Raw genomic sequence first — 22402 nt, 5'->3', positions numbered from 1 at the left:
GTCATCATTTTCATCAATTTCTGTATTTGAGATCATTTCCACACTGCCACGTAGGGCTGCACGATATGGGCAAGTAATCTGGGCCTTATTTTTAACCAAATGTTGCAATTTGACTTGCGATTTAGAGCAAAACACTTGGGTTAACTGCTGGAATCATGGGAATATAATGTCTATTCTAATTATATAGTTAGAATATAATAGCGGGCACTTTTAATACAGTGATGTTTGACATGACAACGAATGAGAATTCCAGGAAGGAGTTATTGTGACTGGGTAGGAACTAATGTGTTGATAGGTGTTTCCTAGGGGACCCTATAATCTTTGGCTTCAAGTAGCTAACATATTCTTGCTTTGCGTTTACCTCTTTAATTTAGAAGACACTATTGCACAAACAACATGCTGATTTAGGTCTACACAATCACTGGTATTATCAGTATCAGCTGTATAGCTAATTACGCTTGCTCTTACTCAGTACATTTATTATCTAGCTAGCTAGCGATTAGCAGCTAACAAGATTTAGGAATAACTTGCTAAGAAAAGACAAACAAGCTATTTGCAGATGTAAGAAATACAAGCTAATAGTGTAATTATAGAATGCTAGTAGATTTATTTTAAGAAGCAAAGTGACAACTGCATCGTTGTCATCAACAGTGTTGCATATGCTGCATTGACCATGCAGACTGAACGCAAGTGTCTCGAAGTTCAGGAACATCAAATGCGCTCCTTGAGTGACAGGGACATAGAGAGAGTGGAGAGAAATGACTTAAGCAAAGTAAACTATAAAATGGACGTTACACACTGTGTATCACATTTAACAAACCAAACATTCAAATACCGGTAAAGAAGGTAAAGTAAAAACCCAAACCGGTCCGTGCATCAATACCGGTATATTGCAAAAAACGGTATACCACCCAGCCCTACTCTGAGTCAAATCACAGTACATTAAGGCTGTGTTTACACAGCCAGCCCAATTCTGATCTTTTTTCCACTAATTTGACCAATCAGATCAGCTCTGAAAATGATCTGATGTGATCGGTCAAAAGACCTAATAGTGGAAAAAATATCAGAATTGGGCTGCCTGTGTAAACGCAGCCTTAGTGCTGCAGTATGTGGTAGCGAACTACACACTTAGAAAAAACACACTTAGAAAAAAAGGTTCCAAAAGGGTTCTTCGGCTGTCCCCATAGGAGAACGCTTTTTGATTCCATGTAGAACCCTCTGTGGAAAGGGTTCTACCTCGAACCAAAAGGGCTCTACCTGGAAACAAAAAGGGTTCTTCAAAGGGTTCTCCTATGGGGACAGCCAAAGAACCCTTTTAGGTACTATACAGCACTTTTATTTCTAAGAGTGTACCTGTTATCACCTAATGTAACCTAAGTGATAGAGCGATATTTAGCTGAGCGATATTTAGCTACCCGCTTTGCCTAGACATTTCAAGTTCAAGTTTTATTAGTAGTATGTACAGGATACACATGGTATACAGCGTCCAACAAAATGCTTACTTGCTTATCTTACTCTTGTTCACTTTCTCATGAATGAACTTCAGTGTCTCGTCACTGCCCCTAGAGTATTTTGCACCATTCAACACCACATCCCAAGGCGAAATATTGAGATCTGGGGCTTATATTTATCTAGGGCAATTTCCTAGGTTGGGATTAATTAATATTAACTACACACAATTTCCTTCCTAATCGAGGTTTACCTTGTTTAAGTAAGTAATTGAAACCAAGTTAAATGTTAGGACTTAACCCCCTAAGCTCTGATAGTATCGTATGGCGCAGCTCTATCAAGGTTTGTCTATGCCTGTAGACAACGTTCCCTCTAAGCTGCGTGTGGCCGTGCACCTCCTCCATGACTGCCACGCAGAAGAAATGCCAGCCAGCGCAGAGACGCACGAGATTGAACTTCACTGAGTTAGCTTCATTAGTTTGCACTATATAGATCAACATTATATCAGCCCCTTTTTAATGCAACAAACCAAAACAAATCTAACTTGCAGGATTGAGTCTGGGATTTAGTTGTAGGCTGAGCCAGAGAGCATGGGAGTAGAATTCTATTGACCAGCCCATTCAATCAGCCTGAGTGGATGCGCTTTTCCGATCTGAGCTCAGAGCAAAGCTTATTTCTTAAAGGGGCAATGTTGTATTTTGAGACAGGCTTGATTATGCAAATAAGCCAGTAGGCACCGGGTAGCCTACATTGTATAATTCTCTGCACGGTAACAATAACGCATTTTATTTTGTAAATAAAATGCAAATACAATTTGATACAATGCAATGTACACTACCGTTCAAAAGTTTGGGGTCACTAAGAAATGTCCTTGTTTTTTGCTGTTGTTTTTTTTACCTTTATTTAACCAGATAGGCTAGTTGAGAACAAGTTCTCATTTACAACTGTGACCTGGCTAAGATAAAGCAAAGCAGTGCGACACAAACAACACAGAGTTACACATGGAATAAACAAACATACAGTCAATAACACAAGTCTATATACAGTGTGTGCAAATGAGGTAAGATAAGGGAGGTAAGGCAATAAATAGGCCATAGAGGCAAAATAATTACAATTTAGCAAATAAACACTTAAGTGATAGATGTGCAGAAGATGAATGTGCAAGTAGAGATACTGGGGTGCAAAGGAGCAACAACAACAAAAATAACAGTACGGGGATGAGGTAGTTGGATGCGCTGTTTACAGATGGGCTATGTACAGGTGCAGTGATCTGTGAGCTGCTCTGACAGCTGGTGCTTAAAGTTAGTGAGGGAGATATGAGTCTCCAGTTTTTGAAAGAAAAGCAATTTTTTGTCCATTAAAATAAAATAAAAATGATCAGAAACGCCTCACAAGTCCGCAATCGGCAGGTTTATTAAATAGTACACGCAAAACACCAGTCTCAACATCAACAGTGAAGAGGCGACTCCGGGATGCTGGCCTTCTAGGCAGAGTTGGAAAAAAAATGCCGTATCTCAGACTGGCCAATAAAAATAAAAGATTAAGATGGTCAAAAGCACAAAGACACTGGACAGAGATATGGCTTTTTCTTTGCAACTCTGCCTAGAAGGACAGCATCCCAGAGTCGCCTCTTCACTGTTGATGTTGAGACTGGTGTTTTGCGGGTACTATTTAATGAAGCTGCCAGTTGAGGACTTGTGAGGCGTCTGTAACTCAAACTAGACACTCTAATGTACTTGTCCTCTTGCTCAGTTGTGCACCGGGGCCTCCTTTTTCTATTTTGGTTAGAGCCAGTTTGCGCTGTTCTGTGAAGGGAGTAGTACACAGCTTTGTACGAGATCTTCAGTTTCTTGGCAATTTCTCACATGGAATAGCCTTCATTTCTCAGAACAAGAATAGAATGACGAGTTTCAGAAGACAGTGCTTTGTTTCTGGCCATTTTGAGCCTGTAATCGAACCCACAAATGCTGATGCTCCAGATACTCAACTAGTCTAAATAAGGCCAGTTTTATTGCTTCTTTAATCAGAACAACAGTTTTCATCTGTGCTAACATAATTGAAAAATAGTTTTCTAATTATAAATTAGCCTTTTATAATGATTAACTTGGATTAGCTAACAAAACGTGCCATTGGAACACAAGAGTGATGGTTGCTGATAATGGGCCTCTGTACACCTATGTAGATATTCCATTAAAAATCAGCCGTTTCCAGCTACAATAGTCATTTACAAAATGAACAATGTCTACACTGTATTTCTGATCAATTCGATATTATTTTAATGGACAAAAAATGTGCTTTTCAATTCAAAACAAGGACATTTCTAAGTGACTCCAAATTTTTGAACGGTAGTGTACAGTGGCCCATGGTGTTACAGACCAAGTAAAAAATCATTAATTAATGTCAAGCCCTGCATAATGTAAAAACGTTTTTAAAGGTCTCATGGAATGTACTGTAGGCCTGCATTGAACACCACATATAGGCTACTGTAGACTATATCATTGAAATCAAAAGCTATTTCCATGTGAAAATGTTATGGGATTTGCTCCATTGATTTTGTTGCTAGGCCACTCTAATATGCTCAAATAGCCACAATAGCCTATTGGCTACTGTCTAAAACTGTCACTTAAAGCACGTACAACCTCAGTTTTCAATGTAATCGCACACCGGAAGTTGCACAAAATTCTCACAATGTTCAAGTTTCTGCTCACAAGACCCGAAATTTGCTCAGTGCCCAAGAACATTAGAGGGAACATTGCCTGTAGCCTGTCTGTGGTTAAGATGCAGAGCCTTTTAAAGGGGCTCAAGTGCCCCCCTCTGTTTGACTAGCTGAGCTGTATCTCAGGCAATGACGTAAGTTCATTCACAAAGCCAGTTAAGTCCCGCCTCCACCATCCATACATCCCTTTGCCAGGCAGGGAGGCTGTCTGAGAACACACCCTCTCAAAGTCACTGTGACCTCTAAACGTCAAACACCATTAACACTTATTAGCTTGACCTCTGACCTTTCCCTCTAGCTGTTCTGAATTAATCATGTGTGCCAACGCTGAGGGTTTACTAAGGGATGAGTAGAGGGAACGGGGTGGACAGGGGTTTGAAGGGGATGTGTGTGTGTGTGTGTGTGTGTGTGTGTGTGTGTGTGTGTGTGTGTGTGTGTGTGTGTGTGTGTGTGTGTGTGTGTGTGTGTGTGTGTGTGTGTGTGTGTGCTGGCAGGTCCTATCATCCCTGAACTAGGCTGATTGATTAACATGAAGAGGTTAACCACTTGATGACTTATCTCTGATACTCAAACACCATGGCCTGTGACCTCCCCTCACCATTCTGTCTCTCTACCTCTCCCTCACTCTCTCTCTCTCCTCCTTTTTAAGTCTATAGATGTTTGCTCCATCATCTCATACTGTACTCCACCACAGCATCTGAGAATATGCTCAACCATAACCTCCACTGGGATGTACTGCACGTCTGTGTGTGTGTCTGTGTGTGTGTGAAACAGCTGTTCGTGTGGTTTGTGTGTGGTTTCCTGTGGTATTGTAGTGACCAGGGTGTGTCACAGCCTATTAGAGAGCACGTCATTCACTATTGCACAAAGGGCAGTGAACTACTAGTTTGTATGAAATCATTAAAGGAAAACTGTTCCTCGTGAGTCGTGCTCCCGAGTGGTGCAGAGGTCTAAGGCACTGCATCTCAGTGCTAGAGGCGTCACTACAGACTCTGGTTCGATCGCGGGCTGTATCACAACCGGCCGTAATCAGGAGTCCCATAGGGCGGCGCACATTTGGCCCAGCTTCGTCTGGGTTAGGGGAGGGTTTGGCCGGGGTAGGACATCATTGAAAAATAATCATTTGTTCTTAACTGACTTGCCTAGATAAATAAAGGTTAAATAAATATATACTTTTTAGATTGCCATTTACAACAGATGTATACTTGATGGGTTAGTGGTACATCTCCAAACCGTCCCAAGGAAAGTCAGTAACACCTCATCATTGACTCAGAGGAGTCAGAGAGGGCTTGCACTGTTTGACAACATCCAATTAAGGACAAGCGCTCAGCCTTTTGACTGGATGCCATGGGGAGTGAATGGCCCTGTTCCACTATGGAGGACAGTTTCCTCTGTTGTTATGGGGAAGTAGAGTCTTACAGCGCAGCTGAAAACAGTGGTGGGGAGAGTGACAGAGGCTGCATTTAAACAGGCATCCCAATTCTGATCTTTTGCCCAACTATTGGCAAAATATCTGATCTGACTGGTCAAAAGACCAATAATTGGGCAAAATATCAGAATTGAGCTGCCTGTGTAAATGCAGATGGGGTGGTGAGAGAGCTCTGATAATGGCTGGTTCGAGGCTGAGTGATCAATGTGGCTGAGTGATTAATGTGTCCTGCGCTGTACTACATAACATTAGGAATTGAATAGGACTGAATGGTGTGCTGTGCCTGGGTATAGTGACTAAAATGGTGTCCTACATTGAGTGGCTGTACCCGGATGTCATGAGTGACATAACGTGTGTTCTGAACTAAGAGGATTACCTATGTGTAATCAATCAATCACTCAATTGATCAATCAATCATTGTGTGGAGATTAAACTACAGTTCTGTATCCTTGGCTGTGTACAGTACCTGTGTGGAGAAAAGCTGGTACTCCTCAGGCAGGATCCAGGAGCGGGGGGTAGAAGTTGTACTCCTCAGGCAGGATCCAGGAGCGGTGGTAGAAGTTGTACTCCCCAGGCAGGATCCAGGAGCGGGGGGTAGAAGTTGTACTCCCCAGGCAGGATCCAGGAGCGGGGATAGAAGTTGTACTCCTCAGGCAGGATCCAGGAGCGGGGGGTAGAAGTTGTACTCCCCAGGCAGGATCCAGGAGCGGGGGGTAGAAGTTGTACTCCCCAGGCAGGATCCAGGAGCGGGGATAGAAGTTGTACTCCCCAGCTAGGATCCAGGAGTGGGGGTAGAAGTTGTACTCCTCAGGTAGTATCCAGGAGCGGGGATAGAAGTTGTACTCCTCAGGCAGGATCCAGGAGCGGGGGGTAGAAGTTGTACTCCTCAGGTAGTATCCAGGAGCGGGGGGTAGAAGTTGTACTCCCCAGGCAGGATCCAGGAGCGGGGATAGAAGTTGTACTCCCCAGGTAGGATCCAGGAGTGGGGGTAGAAGTTGTACTCCCCAGGCAGGATCCAGGAGCGGTGGTAGAAGTTGTACTCCCCAGGTAGGATCCAGCAGTGGGGGGTAGAAGTTGTACTCCTCAGGTAGTATCCAGGAGCGGGGATAGAAGTTGTACTCCCCAGGTAGGGTCCAGGAGTGGGGGTAGAAGTTGTACTCCTCAGGTAGTATCCAGGAGCGGGGATAGAAGTTGTACTCCCCAGGCAGGATCCAGGAGCGGTGGTAGAAGTTGTACTCCCCAGGCAGGATCCAGGAGCGGGGGGTAGAAGTTGTACTCCTCAGGTAGTTTCCAGGAGCGGGGATAGAAGTTGTACTCCCCAGGCAGGATCCAGGAGTGGGGGTAGAAGTTGTACTCCTCAGGTAGTATCCAGGAGCGGGGATAGAAGTTGTACTCCTCAGGCAGGATCCAGGAGTGGGGGTAGAAGTTGTACTCCTCAGGTAGTTTCCAGGAGCGGGGATAGAAGTTGTACTCCCCAGGCAGGATCCAGGAGTGGGGGTAGAAGTTGTACTCCTCAGGTAGTATCCAGGAGCGGGGATAGAAGTTGTACTCCCCAGGCAGGATCCAGGAGCGGTGGTAGAAGTTGTACTCCTCAGGCAGGATCCAGGAGTGGGGGTAGAAGTTTTACTCCTCAGGGAACAGCTCCTGCATGGTCCTCACCGCTTGGCTCAGGTTGATCTTTCTCAGCATCTCTATCATACCTACAGACCACATCACAGACGGACAGACAGACAGACAGACAGACAGACAGACAGACAGACAGACAGACAGACAGACAGACAGACAGACAGACAGACAGACAGACAGACAGACAGACAGACAGACAGACAGACATATTAGAGACAGGTAAGGGATATGTGAGAGACAGACAGGTGTAACGCTGGTGGTTTGGTAACCCACCCTGGTGTGGTTGTGCGTGTTATGGGGTGAGTGATGAGTGGTATATCAAATCAAATCAAATTTTATTAGTCACAACAGGTGTAGACCTTACAGTGAAATGCTTACTTACGAGCCCATAAACAACAGTGCAGTTTAAAAAAAATCCGGATAAGAATAAGAGATAAAAGTAACAAGTAATTAAAGAGCAGCAGTAAAAAATAACAATATATACAGGGGGGTGCTGGTACAGAGTCAATGTGTGGGGGCACCGGTTAGTTGACGTAGTATGTACATGTAGGTAGAGTTAATTAAAGTGACTATGCATAGATGACAACAGAGTGGCAGTGGTGTGGAGGGGGGGGCAATGCAAATAGTCTGGGTAGCCATTTGACTATATGTTCAGGAGTCTTATGGTTTGGGGGTAGAAGCTGTTTAGAAGCCTCTTGGACCTAGACTTGGCGCTCCAGTACAGCTTGCCGTGCGGTAGCAGACAGAACAGTCTATGACTAGGGTAGCTGGAGTCTTTGACAATTTTTAGGGCCTTCCTCTGACACTGCCTGGTATAGAGGTCCTGGATGGCAGGAAGCTTGGCCCCAGTGACGTACTGGGCAGTTCGCACTACCTGCGGTCGAAGGCCGAGCAGTTGCCATACCAGGCAATGATGCAACCAGTTAGGATGCTCTCGGTGGTGCAGCTGTAGAACCTTTTGAGGATCTGAGGACCCAAGCCAAATCTTTTCAGTCTCCTGATGGGGAAAAGGTTTTGTCGTGCCCGCTTCACGACTGTCTTGGTGTGCTCAGGCCATGTTAGTTTGTTGGTGATGTGGACACCAAGGAACTTGAAGCTCTCAACCTGCCCCATTGCAGCCCAATCGATGAGAATGGGGGCGTGCTCTGTCCTCTTTTTCCTGTAGTCCACAATCATCTCCTTTCTCTTGATCATGTTGAGGGAGAGATTGTTGTCCTGGCACCACACGGCCAGGTCTCTGACCTCCTCCCTATAGGCTGTCTCGTTGTTGTCTGTGATCAGGCCAACCACTGTTGTGTCATCGGCAAATTTAATGATGGTGTTGGAGTCGTGCCTGGCTGTGCAGTTATGAGTGAACAGGGAGTACAGGAGGGGGCTGAGCACGCACCCCTGAGGGGCCCCAGTGTTGAGGATCAGCATGGCGGATGTGTTGTTACCTACCCTTACCACCTGGGGGCGGCCCGTCAGGAAGTCCACTATCCAGTTGCAGAGGGAGGTGTTTAGTCCCACGGTCCTTAGCTTATGGATGAGCTTTGAGGGCACTACAGTGTTGAACGCTGAGCTGTAGTCAATGAATAGCATTCTCACATTGGTGTTTCTTTTATCCAGGTGGGAAAGGGCAGTGTGGAGTGCAATAGAGATTGCATCATCTGTGGATCTGTTGGGGCGGTATGCAAATTGGAGTGGGTCTAGGGTTTTTGGGATGATGGTGTTGATGTGAGTCATGACCAGCCTTTCAAAGCACTACGTGGCTACAGACGTGAGTGCTACGGGTCGGTAGTCATTTAGGGAGGTTACCTTAGAGTGCTTGGGCACAGGCACTATGGTGGTCTGCTTAAAACATGTTGGTATTACAGACTCGGACAGGGAGAGGTTGAAAATGTCAGTGAAGACACTTGCTATTTGGTCAGCGCATGCTCGCAGTACATGTCCTGGTAATCCGTCTGGCCCTGCGGCCTTGTGAATGTTGACCTGTCTAAAGGTCTTACTCACATCGGCTGCGGAGAGCGTGATCACACAGTCTTCTGGTACAGCTGGTGCTCTCATGCATGTTTCAGTGTTATTTGCCTCGAAGCGAGCATAGAAGTAGTTTGGCTCATGTCACTGGGGAGCTCTCGGCTGTGCTTCCCTTTGTATTCTGTAATGGTTTGCAAGCCCTGCCACATACAGTGGGGAGAACAAGTATTTGATACACTGCAGATTTTGCAGGTTTTCCTACTTACAAAGCATGTAGAGGTCTGTAATTTTTATCATAGGTACACTTCAACTGTGAGAGACGGAATCTAACACAAAAATCCAGAAAATCACATTGTATGATTTTTAAGTAATTCATTTGCATTTTATTGCATGACATAAGTATTTGATACATCAGAAAAGCAGAACTTAATATTTGGTACAGAAACCTTTGTTTGCAATTACAGAGATCATACGTTTCCTGCAGTTCTTGACCAGGTTTGCACACACTGCAGCAGGGATTTTGGCCCACTCCTCCATACAGACCTAATCCAGATCCTGTCGCTGGGCAATACGGACTTTCAGCTACCTCCAAAGATTTTCTATTAGGTTCAGGTCTGGAGACTGGCTAGGCCACTCCAGGACCTTGAGATGCTTCTTACGGAGCCACTCCTTGGTTGCCCTGGCTGTGTGTTTTGGGTCATTGTCATGCTGGAAGACCGAGCCACGACCCATCTTCAATGCTCTTACTGAGGGTAGGAGGTTGTTGGCCAAGATTTCGCGATACATGGCCCCATCCATCCTCCCCTCCAATACGGTGCAGTCGTCCTGTCCCCTTTGCAGAAAAGCATCCCCAAAGAATGATGTTTCCACCTCCATGCTTCACAGTTGGGATGGTGTTCTTGGGGTTGTACTCATCCTTCTTCTTCCTCCAAACACGGCGAGTGGAGTTTAGACCAGAAAGCTCTATTTTTGTCTCATCAGACCACATGACCTTCTCCCATTCCTCCTCTGGATCATCCAGATGGTCATTGGCAAACTTCAGACGGGCCTGGACATGCGCTGGCTTGAGCAGGGGGACTTTGCGTGCGCTGCAGGATTTTAATCCATGACGGCGTAGTGTGTTACTAATGGTTTTCTTTGAGACTGTGGTCCCAGCTCTCTTCAGGTCATTGACCAGGTCCTGCCGTGTAGTTCTAGGCTGATCCCTCACCTTCCTCATAATCATTGATGCCCCACGAGGTGAGATCTTGCATGGAGCCCCAGACCGAGGGGGATTGACAGTCATCTTGAACTTCTTCCATTTTCTAATAATTGCGCCAACAGTTGTTGCCTTCTCACCAAGCTGCTTGCCTATTGTCCTGTAGCCCATCCCAGCCTTGTGCAGGTCTACAATTTTATCCCTGATGTCCTTACACAGCTCTCTGGTCTTGGCCATTGTGGAGAGGTTGGAGTCTGTTTGATTGAGTGTGTGGACAGGTGTCTTTTATACAGGTAACGAGTTCAAACAGGTGCAGTTAATATAGGTAATGAGTGGAGAACAGGAGGGCTTCTTAAAGAAAAACTAACAGGTCTGTGAGAGCTGGAATTCTTACTGGTTGGTAGGTGATCAAATACTTATGTCATGCAATAAAATGCAAATTAATTACTTAAAAATCATACAATGTGATTTTCTGGATTTTTGTATTAGATTCCGTCTCTCACAGTTGAAGTGTACCTATGATAAAAATTACAGACCTCTACATGCTTTGTAAGTAGGAAAACCTGCAAAATCGGCAGTGTATCAAATACTTGTTCTCCCCACTGTGTATGGGGTGATGGCCAGGTGTAGCATGCTCCAGCTTCCTCACACAATATAATAATCCTCCTCACTCCTAATGCTGGGTTTATTACCGTGGCATGACAAGGCATTAACACAGCTGTGCTTAGCAAGGCTCACACAATAGCATAACAGGATCCATAGACCCTACATACACGAAACCTGACTGACAACAGTGTTTCCCTCTGAACCATTGTAAAGGCTGTAATTTACTGGCTAATCAATTTATATTTTTGGTTAAAGGATGTTGATTTGGGGACCTGGAAAACAATCTATGGGAAACACTGTGACAACATAAAGTGTAGCTTTTTTCAGTCGGATCAGCATACCTGGGAACTTGTTGACCTGTCCAGAGAGGATGTCATCGTTGTCATGGAAGGACACTCCATGTCAGTAGATGTCACAGGTTGACCGTCTACCCACAGGGAACTGCAGAAAGAAGGAGAGAGATGTTTGAGGGAGGGGTTCTGATTGAGATCTACATGGTTAGGGTTGAGGTAGTCTCACAATGTCACTTTTTTCAAAGTCTCGTCTCATCTAGTTCCGACTGAAGAGAGGAAGACTGGATATCAAGTCTCGAGTTGAGGTGTTGTTGAGAGAAACACTGTTACACAAACTAAATGCATGCTGAAAACCAGATTTGTTCAGGTGGAATTTTGCATGTTGCATCATCTTTTACTCAGTATTGTGGTTCCATTATATCAATATAAATGATTTTGTCCATACACTGACAAGGCCATTTGTTGTTACAGGTAGTTAGGTCATTTCATGCCAGGCGTGCAGGTCGCCCTTCCAGTGACAATATGTTCTTTGGCTGTCCCCATAGGAGAACTCTTTAAAGAACCCTTTTTGGTTCCAGATAGAACCTTTCGGTTCCAGGTAGAACTCTTTTGGGTTCCATGTAAAACCCTTTCCACAGAGGGTTCTACATGTAACCCAAAAGGGTTTTACCTGGAACCAAAAAGGGTTCTCCTATGGGAAGAGCCGAAGGACCCTTTTGAAACCCTTTTTTATAAAAGTGTAGGAGGCATGGCTTATCAGTGGTCTTTGTGAATGAGACTGCAGTTCTGTGTTAGCTAATCATATAAGTCTATGGTTAAGAGGAGCCCTGGCAGGGGGAGGACATGATATTCTGACAGGATTATAAGAAACAATTTCTGGGGCCTGGCCCACCGACATCCTACTGCTAATGACCCACTCAGAAACCCACCCCACACACACAAACATGTCACCTGCCCCCGTCCCGACCCCTCGTCCTGACCAGGGGCTTACTCATGGGGCCACTGGCAGTGGCATCAGATAGAAACGAAAGATATTGTCTAGAATAGACCTTAATGATGAGTAAAATAGCGAATCTCACAACTCTACAGATTTCATTTTTATCGCCAACATTCTAAATGTTGTCATTGCCACCTCAGTGAACAGGCCCAAGGCGAGCTATGCGACAGTGAGCATCCCAAAGAAATTGAGGGGTAAATAATTAAGGAGAGTGAGAGAACTTGCATGACAGCCAAGGCCTGCTATAGTTACGATCTCATAGATTTCAATGTTTAACCACCCCTTAATCTCATCAGCCAATTGGGTCACATTAATTTGGGCAGTATCTAGGGGAGGAAGGGGGAAGAGAGATAGCAATTGCTCCATCTGTGAGTGCATGCCAGAACTTCATCTAACACACTAAAACACACACACAAACACACAAACACAAAGGGTTACTTGTGGATGTGATTGAGTGAATAATGAACCATTCTAGTTTTTCTGGCTCCATCACACAGTTTAGAACAGGATATGAGCTCATCTCCCTAACATCCAATCAAAATTGTCCGAGAGACATTGGCATGAATTTGCAGACTTGTCTTGGCAGGTCTAGTCATTCCTTCTGATCCTGCCAGATGAGGTTGCCTGGCAGCGGGCATGTAACAGTTTATAACAAGATCTGTACTGCCTGTCAACCCACTGAACCCACTGCCTGGCCTGCATTATTCTTTCACATCATACTAATGTCACACCCTGATCTGTTTCACCTGTCTTTGTGATTGTCTCCACCCTCCTCCAGGTGTTGCCCGTCATCCCCATTATACCCTGTGTATTTATACCTGTGTTCTGTCTGTCTGTTGCCAGTTCGTTTTGTTTGTAGAACCTACCAGCGGTTTCCCCCTTGCTCCGCTCTTGTCGATGGTTCCTGTTTTCACGGTTTTTACCATTCTGCCTGCCCTGAGCCTGCCTGCCGTCCTATACCTTTGAACCACTACTCTGTATTATTGACCCCTGCCTGCCTTGACCTGTCGTTTGCCTGCCCCTGTTGTTGTAATAAACGTTGTTACTTCGACACAGTCTGCAATTGGGTTTTACCTGAAACCTGATACTAAAGTTGGAGTTGTTGGATAAACTATCCATGTCAGTAGCAATATGCATGGCTGGATAAGCCTTTGCCAACTGCTGTTTTTGATACAGAAAGACAGGTTAGATTAAATGTTTTTTCTTCCTCATCCATAAAGGTAAATGATGACAGATAGGACTACAGTACTCATTATTTTTAAACTCACATAGAAATGAGTGGAAAACTGAAAGGTAATCTGTCAGATCCAAATTAGATCCAACACTATCCTCCCTCTTTTTACATGTGACAGTGTGACTCTCTCCCTCTCAATCTGCCCTTGCCTGCGCCCCTCCCTGAGGGTAATACAACTTTATTGGATTATCAGAGATTAGGTCTAAACATTTCCCACCGTTAAGAGAAGGCCATTTGCTGAAAGTCAGCTGGCAGATGCCTTGCTGGCTTCAAAACTGCTGTGCCATCAAAACTGCCTGGTTACACACAGGTGAAGGAGTTAGACCTAGTTTGCTGACACATTACGGCCATGCCTTATAGGCTACACTGACTCACCGAGTAAACCATTATTAGTACCCTGCCTAGTACCTATTATAGTACTATAGCCTAATTAACAAATACGCTTAAGTGACTGTTAATGATACAGAGGGCTCACTCTCCCACAGCGTTGTGGAACTTCCGACAGTTTCTCTCACGCAGGCTGAGGAGGCTACTTCAATCCCCATTAGGCTACATGTGGGAATACCCTAACACAAAATAGTGAGGATTTGGCGTCAGACCTCCTTAATAAAAAGTCTTAGATTAAATAGTTTCCAGAGTGTAGTGAGTGAGAGACTAAGGGGAATGTCTAATGGCAGATACTGTAGGCTGGGTCCTCTGCAGTGAAGCATGGATCAATAATAACCATAGAGTGCAGGGTAGTGTAGGAAATGAGAGGAGAGATGGGTCACTTTCCCTCAGCCATCGATCAAAACATTTAGGCTTAGCAGCGATCATTCCTTTTTGAGGTACAGTGTCTTCAGAAAGTATTCATATCCCTTGACTTATTCCACATTTTGTTGTGTTACAGCCTGAATTCAAAATCTATTAAATTGAAAACAATACATTTTTTCAAATGTATTGAAAACGCAATCCAGAAATTTCTCATTTCCATGAGTATTTACACCTCTGAATCAATACTTTGTAGAAGCAACTTTGGTAGCGATTACAGATGTGAGTCTCTCTGGGTAAGTCTCTAAGAGCTTCCCACACCTGGATTGTGCAACATTTGACCATTATTCTTTTCAAAATCCTTCCAAGCTCAGTCAAATTGGTTGTTGATCATCCGTAGACAACCATTTTCATTGCTAGACAACCAATAGATTAAGTTAAAACTGTAACTCAGCAACTCAGGAACATTCACTGTCTTCTTGGTAAGCAACTCCAGCGTAGATTTGGCCTTGTGTTTTAAGTTATTGTTCTGCAAAAAGGTGAATTAATTTCCCAGTGTCTGGTGGAAAGCAGACTGAACCAGGTTTTCCTCTAGGATTTTGCCTGTGCTTAGCTCTATTCGGTTTCTTTTTATCCTGTAAAACTCCCAGTCCTTAATAACGATTACAAGCATACCAATAACATGATGCAGCCACCACTATGGGTAAAAATATGCAGAGTGGTACTCAGTAATGTGTTGCATTGGATTTGCCCCAAACATAACACTTTGTATTGAGGACAAAAAGTGAATTGCTTTGCCACATTTTTAGCAGTATTACTTCAGTGCATTGTTGCAAACAGGATGCATGTTTTAGAATATTTGTATTCCATACAGGCTACCTTCTTTTCACTCTGTCATTTAGGTTAGTATTGTGGAGCAACTACAATGTTGTTGATCCATCCTCAGTTATCTCCTATCACAGCCATTAAACTCTGTAAATGTTTTACAGTCACCATTGACCTCATGGTGTAATCCCTGAGCGGTTTCCTTCCTCTCCGGCAACTGAGTAAGGAAGGATGCACCATCCAAAGTATAATTAATAACTTCAGCATTCTCAAAGGGATTTTCAGTGTCTGCTTTTTGTTTTACCACTCTACCAATAGGTGCCCTTATTTAGAGGCACTGGAAAACCTCCCTGGTCTTTGTGGTTGAATCTGTGTTTGAAATTCACTGCTCGACTGAGGGTCCTTACAGATAATTGTATGTGTGGGGTACAGAGATGAGGTAGCCATTTATAAATACTGTTAAACACTATTATTGCACACAGAGTGAGTCCATGCAACTTATGTGACTTGTTAAGCACTTTTTTACTCCTGAACTTATTTAGGCTTGTCATAACAGAGGGGTTGAATACTTACTGACTCAAGACATTTCAGATTTTCATTTAATATTAATTTGTAAACATTTAGAAAAACATACTTCAACTTTGACATTATGATGTATTGTGTGGAGGCCAGTGAAAAAAAAACAAATCTAAAATCAAGGTACATATTTTCTATAGGCACACTAATACACAGTCATACAGAGAAATACACAGTATTTATTGAGGCATTACACAGCAAGCAGATCCAATGACATGTTAGGTTACTGGCAAAACGTATACTGCATGTCCCCTACTGGTTATCAGTGAACATGAGTTGAGAACCAGAGCCATACTGTAAATGGCTCTGGAATCAACTAACTAACCTGCTCCTGCCATAGGAATGAAATGCAATTACTGTCATAATTGAGTTTTATATATGGGTCAACATCTTCAAAAACTCATGCAGAGCGCATTAGATAGATTAGATATCAATCAATTGCTCAAGATGCTCTTCTCATGCACTAGGCTAAAGCCTACTAGGGTCAAAGAGCCCCCCACAACAAGTTAAGATGATTGTTAGGCCTATCTCATGCCACTGAAAGGTGGGTGTGCCTTAATATACTTAGGTCAATGGGCTTTCCAACTTACACTACACCTCAGCACCGCACGCCTCAAAGCTCTTTTGAAACTGACAGAGGATCAGTTAGGTCCTTGACTTTGTAGAAGATGTATCTGTCAGGACAAAGGGTAACATAATAAGGCCTCTGTCTACAAAGTTTTGAAACCTGATCAGATCTGCTGTGCCAGACATGGAAGGGATTACATTTCGATGCATGATGGTCATCCATGGTGGTAGTGAAAATAATTTTACCTCTAGCTGTCCGATGGCTTCACCCTCCACTGCTCCTCGTGTATAATGAACTACATTGTTGATAACGGCCAATAGCAGGTATTAATTGCGCCACATTCAACGCCTGTAGGGCTGAACAGATGGAGCTCGCCTGCCGAAGTGAGGGGACCCGTATCAATTAGCCATCTAATAACTGTATTAAAGATATCACTTTCCATTTGGGACAACTTTTCAGCTACCACAGTCCAAGGTTAAGGCTGTGTAGCTGTTTATACTGGGCCATAGAGCTGTCACATTGGAGTGACAGGGTTAACAGAGACAGTGTCCCCTCATCAATGTGTTGTAGGCCTACTATGCTATTCTTTATCAAGACCTGGAGGGGAAAAAAAGATTATGAACAGGTTAAAACTGTTATTGCTGTTGAAAGATGAGGTGTGTTGTGGTGGCACAATACACAAGTTGCTCTTATACCTGTGTAGTAATTACTATTGTTACAATATTATTGTTACCTTTATACAGTCATTGGTTACTGTATAGTAATTTAGTATTTTCACAATAACAGTATTTGTTATTACAGAAGTGGAATAAGTATCAGCCCCCAGGTAAACTGTGCACCCCTGATATGTGTACTAAACTCAGCAGCATAGAAACCAATTTTGTCAATTAATATGAGTCAGAGTGGACATACACACCTCTTTCCATTTGAGCTACCTGGTGCTGAGCTTCAGTGCCTCCAGAGAGGTTTTGGCTTTGGATTGTCCACGGGCCTACTTGGATGTCTTTCGGCCATTGGTTGGGCGCAACAATGTTACATTCGTTTCAGTTTTGTTTCAGCAGAATTTTCCCAATCCCTTTGATTTGAAGCATCTGCCGCTCATTGTCTATTTGATTCAAGCGTTTCCCCGCATTGGCAGCTACTATTGTCCCTTGCGGTGCGGGGTCTGACTCCTGTTTAGTGCAGGTGTCATCTTTGCCCAGTTTTCTCCTACTTTTACTCCGATTCCTGCCAGTGACAGAGGTCTTGGATGCATCCCTTCGGGCTGCGGTGGAACAACTAGCTGGGATTGGGGAGACAGATGCGAGCGGGGATGCCACCCGCACCTCATCATCAATAATATCTGCCTCCTCCTCCTTCTCCGCGCCAACACCTGATGATTTCATTTGTTCGAGTTGAACCTTTTACATAATGATCACTCATTATACGAATCAATACCACATGGCAGGGCTCCGCAATAACGCTCAGGCCGAAAATAATGCGACAGCAAGTGATAAACATCATTTTGCTTAGCTAGCCAGTCACTACGCTTGCTACAATGTAACGTTATTGTAATCACTCCCGGACTAACTCTCAATGCCTACAACCGTGCCGTTCAGCTAGACTGCATAATTACGTTTCCTCCGTGAAAATAGTCACAAGACTATAACATATAGGTAGCTAATTTGTTTCATCCCATTATAACGGATTGCGCATGTTTGCATAGGTTAAGTTAAATGGCTACCATTATCCAATCACTGTAGCTGAGTGCAGGACATGCTAGCAGTCAAGCTAACGTTAGCTAACACCGGTTGACATCGTTGGTTTGACAGCATCCCTCTGCAGGTAGCTAGCTAGTGCCATCAAATAATTGTCGTTTGTGTCATCCACATAATAAAATGTCGCTATTTAATGAACAGATTGAATCGAGTTACCTCCTAAATGCAGTGCTAGCAAGTGAATATCGTCAGATCAGCGGTCAACGGCATCGGGACAAGACTGTCGTGCAGCAGATGTGCCACCGCCTGATTGTCACTGTCTATGCCTACTAGGGAGAAGACTAATTTCGCTGGTTGATGAACGTACTGTGTTTTGATCCGTTGTCACTAGTTATCACAGCCACAAAGTCATAAACCCCGCCCACAATTTATCTTCTTAAAATATTATTTTAAACATAACCTTAAACTGTTAAACACACTGCTAACATTATGCCCAACCCTAACTTTAAATTGAGACCAAAAAGCTATTTATTTCCATTAATTTCTACTATAGCCAATATTGACTTTGTGGCTGTGCTATCTAGTGCGAAACCAATGAGCCTGTTTGTATTTACTATGGATCCCAATTAGCTGCTTCCAAGGCAGCAGCTACTCTTCCTGGGGTCCAGTAAAATTAAGACAGTTATACAATTTCAAAAACATTACAATACATTCACAACAGATTTCACAACACGTCAAGTGTGTGCCCTCTGGCCCCTACTCTACTACTACCACATATCTACAACACAAAATAAATGTGGAGGTGTGTATAGTATACACCTCTACTCAGACGACACCATTCTGTATACTTCTGGCCCTTCTTTAGACACTGTGTTAACTAACCTCCAGACGAACTTCAATGCCATAAAACTCTCCTTCTGTGGCCTCCAACTGCTCTTAAATGCATGTAAAACTAAATGCACGCTCTTCAACCGATCGCTGCCCGCACCTGCCCGCCCGTCCAGCATCACTACTCTGGACGGTTCTGATTTAAAATATGTGGACAACTACAAATACCTATGTGTCTGGCTAGACTGTAAACTCACATTAAGCATCTCCAATCTAAAATTGTATCTATAATCGGCTTCCTATTTCGCAACAAAGCATCCTTCACTCATGCTGCCAAATATACCCTTGTAAAACTGACTATCCTACCGATCCTTGACTTCGGCGATGTAATTTACAAAATAGCCTCCAACACTCTACTCAGCAAATTGGATGCAGTCTATCACAGTGCCATCCGTTTTGTCACCAAAGACCCATATACTACCCACCACTGCGACCTGTATGCTCTCGTTGGCCGGCCCTCGCTTCATATTCGTCACCAAACCCACTGGCTCCAGGTCATCTATAAGTCTTTGCTAGGTAAAGCCCAGCCTTATCTCAGCTCACTGGTCACCATAGCAGCATCCACCCGTAGCACGCGCTCCAGCAGGTAAATTTCACTGGTCACCCCCAAAGCCAATTCCTCTTTTGGCCGCCTTTCCTCCCAGTTCTCTGCTGCCAATGACTGGAACGAATTGCAAAAATCACTGAAGCTGGAGACTCATATCTCCCTCACTAACTTTAAGCATCAGCTGTCAGAGCAGCTCACAGATCATTGCACCTGTACATAGTCCATCTGTAAATACCCCATCCAACTACCTCATCCCCATATTGTTATTTTTTTTTCTTCTCCTTTGCACCCCAGTATCTCTACTTGCACATTCATCTTCGGCACATCTATCACTCCAGTGTTTAATTGCTAAATTGTATTTACTTCGCCACTACGGCCTATTTATTGCCTTTCCTCCCTTATCTTACCTCATTTGCACACTGTATATAGATTTTTTCTATTGCGTTATTGACTGTAGATTTGTTTATACCATGTGTAACTGTGTTGTTGTTTGTGTCGCACTGCTTTGCTTTATCTTGGACAGGTCGCAGTTGTAAATGAGAACTTGTTCTCAACTGGCCTACCTGGTTAAATAAAGGTGAAATAAATAAATACAATTTAAAAAAAATAGTGCCTATGTTATCGTGTGTGTATGCATGTGTCTGTGCCTATGTTTGTGTTGCTTCACAGTCCCTGCTGTTCCATAACGTGTATTTTATGTTTTTTTTAAGCAAATTTTACTGCTTGCATGAGTTACTTGAAGTGGAATAGAGTTACATGTAGTATGGCTCTATGTAGTACTGTGTGCCTCCCATAGTCTGTTCTGGACTTGGGGACTGTGAAGAGAGCTCTGGTGGTATGTCTTCAAATCAAATCAAAGTTTATTTGTCACGTGCGCCAAATACAACAGGTGTGTAGACCTTACAGTGAAATGCTTACTTACAGGCTCTAACCAATAGTGCAAAAAAAGGTGTTAGGTGAACAATAGGTAAGTAAAGAAATAAAAACAACAGTAAAAAGAGAGTGAAAAATAACAGTAGCGAGGCTATATACAGTAGCGAGGCTATTCAAGTAGCGAGGCTACATACAACCATCGGTTAGTCAGGCTGATTAAGGTAGTATGTACATGTAGATATGGTTAAAGTGACTATGCATATATGATGGACAGAGAGTAGCAGTAGTGTAAAAGAGGTGTTGGTGGGTGGTGGGACACAATGCAGATAGCCCGGTTAGCCAATGTGCGGGAGCACTGGTTGGTCGACCCAATTGAGATAGTATGTACATGAATGTATAGTTAAAGTGACTATGCATATATGATAAACAGAGAGTTGCAGCAGCGTAAAAGAGGGGTTGGGGGGGGCACACAATGCAAATAGTCCGGGTAGCCATTTGATTACCTGGAGTCTTATTGCTTGGGAGTAAAAACTGTTGAGAAGCCTTTTTGTCCTAGACTTGGCACTCCAGTACTGCTTGCCATGCGGTAGTAGAGAGAACAGTCTATGACTGGGGTGGCTGGGGTCTTTGACAATTTTTAGCGCCTTTCTCTGACACCTGGCCGGTGTAGAGGTCCTGGATGGCAAGCAGCTTAGCCCCAGTGATGTACTAGGCCGTATGCACTACCCTCTGTAGTGACTTGCGGTCGGAGGCCAAGCAATTGCCGTACCAGGCAGTGATGCTACCAGTCAGGATGATCTCGGTGTTGCAGCTGTAGAACCTTTTGAGGATCTCAGGACCCGTGCCAAATGTTTTTAGTTTCTTGAGGGGGAATAGGCTTTGTCATGCCCTCTTCATGACCGTCTTGGTGTGTTTGGACCATTCTAATTTGTTGGTGATGTGGGAACCAAGGAACTTGGAACTCTAAACGTGCTCCACTACAGCCCCGTCGATGAGAATGGGGGCATGATCGGTCCTCCTTTTCCTGTAGTGCACAATCATCTCCTTAGTCTTGGTTACGTTGAGGGAAAGGTTGTTATTCTGGCACCACCCGGCCAGGTCTCTGACCTCCTCCCTATAGGCTGTCTCATCGTTGTCGGTGATCATGCCTACCACTGTTGTGTCGTCTGCAAACGTAATGACAGTGTTGGAGTCGTGCCTGGCCATGCAGTCGTGGGTGAACAGTGACTACAGGAGGGGACTGAGCAAGCACCCCTGGGGGGCTCCAGTGTTGAGGATCAGCGTGGCAGATGTGTTGCTACCTACCCTCACCACCTGGGGGTGGCCGTCAGGAAGTCCAGGATCCAGTTGCAGAGGGAGGTGTTTAGTCCCAGGATCCTTAGCTTAGTGATGAGCTTTGAGGGTACTATGGTGTTGAACGCTGAGCTGTAGTCAATGAATAGCATTCTCACATAAGTGTTCCTTTTGTCCAGGTGGGAAAGGGCAGTGAGGAGTGCAATGGAGATTGCATCATCTGTAGATCTGTTTGGGCGGTATGCAAATTGGAGTGGGTCTAGGGTTTCTGGGATAATGGTGTTGATGTGAGCCATTATCAGCCTTTCAAAGCACTTCATGACTACGGCGTGAGTGCTATGGGTCTGTAGTCATTTAGGCAGGTTGCCTTTGTGTTCTTGGGTACAGGGACTATGGTGGTCTGCTTGAAACATGTTTGTATTACAGACTCAATCAGGGAGATGTTGAAAATGTCAGTGAAGACACCAGCCAGTTGGTCAGCACATGCCCGGAGCACACGTCCTGGTAATCCGTCTGGCCCCACAGCCTTGTGTATGTTGACCTGTTTAAAGGTCTTACTCGCATCGGCTACGGAGAGCGTGATCACACAGTCGTCCGGAACAGCTGATGCTCTCATGCATGCCTCAGTGTTGCTTGCCTCGAAGCGAGCATAGAAGTGATTTAGCTCGTCTGGTAGGCTCGTGTCACTGGGCAGCTCGCGGCTGTGCTTCCCTTTGTAGTCTGTAATAGTTTGCAAGCCCTGCCACATAAGACGAGCGTCGGAGCCGGTGTAGTATGATTCAATCTTAGCCATGTATTGATGCTTTGCCTGTTTGATGGTTCGTCGCAGGGCATAGTAGGATTTCTTGTAAACTTCCGGGTTAGAGTCCCGCACCTTGAAA

At 44.3% G+C, this 22402-nt stretch overlaps 1 protein-coding gene across 1 annotated transcript in view; it reads right to left on the bottom strand.

Moving 5' to 3' along the window:
• Window positions 1–17608, bottom strand: part of LOC123729004 (uncharacterized) — an 18958-nt gene extending 1350 nt beyond the window's left edge. Inside the window, exons 1-2 of the mRNA XM_045702384.1 lie at window positions 17437–17608; window positions 6061–7248 (exon numbers count right to left, since the gene is read on the bottom strand). Of these exons, the coding sequence (XP_045558340.1) occupies window positions 6086–7248; window positions 17437–17608 (1335 nt within the window). The 3' untranslated portion in view covers window positions 6061–6085. The remainder of the gene's footprint in view (window positions 1–6060; window positions 7249–17436) is intronic.
• Between the last annotated feature and the right edge of the window lie 4794 nt (window positions 17609–22402).

This window comes from Salmo salar, chromosome ssa01 (genome assembly GCF_905237065.1).
Source record: "Salmo salar chromosome ssa01, Ssal_v3.1, whole genome shotgun sequence".
NCBI lineage: Eukaryota > Metazoa > Chordata > Actinopteri > Salmoniformes > Salmonidae > Salmo > Salmo salar.
This window is presented reverse-complemented; position numbering and strand designations above follow the sequence as displayed.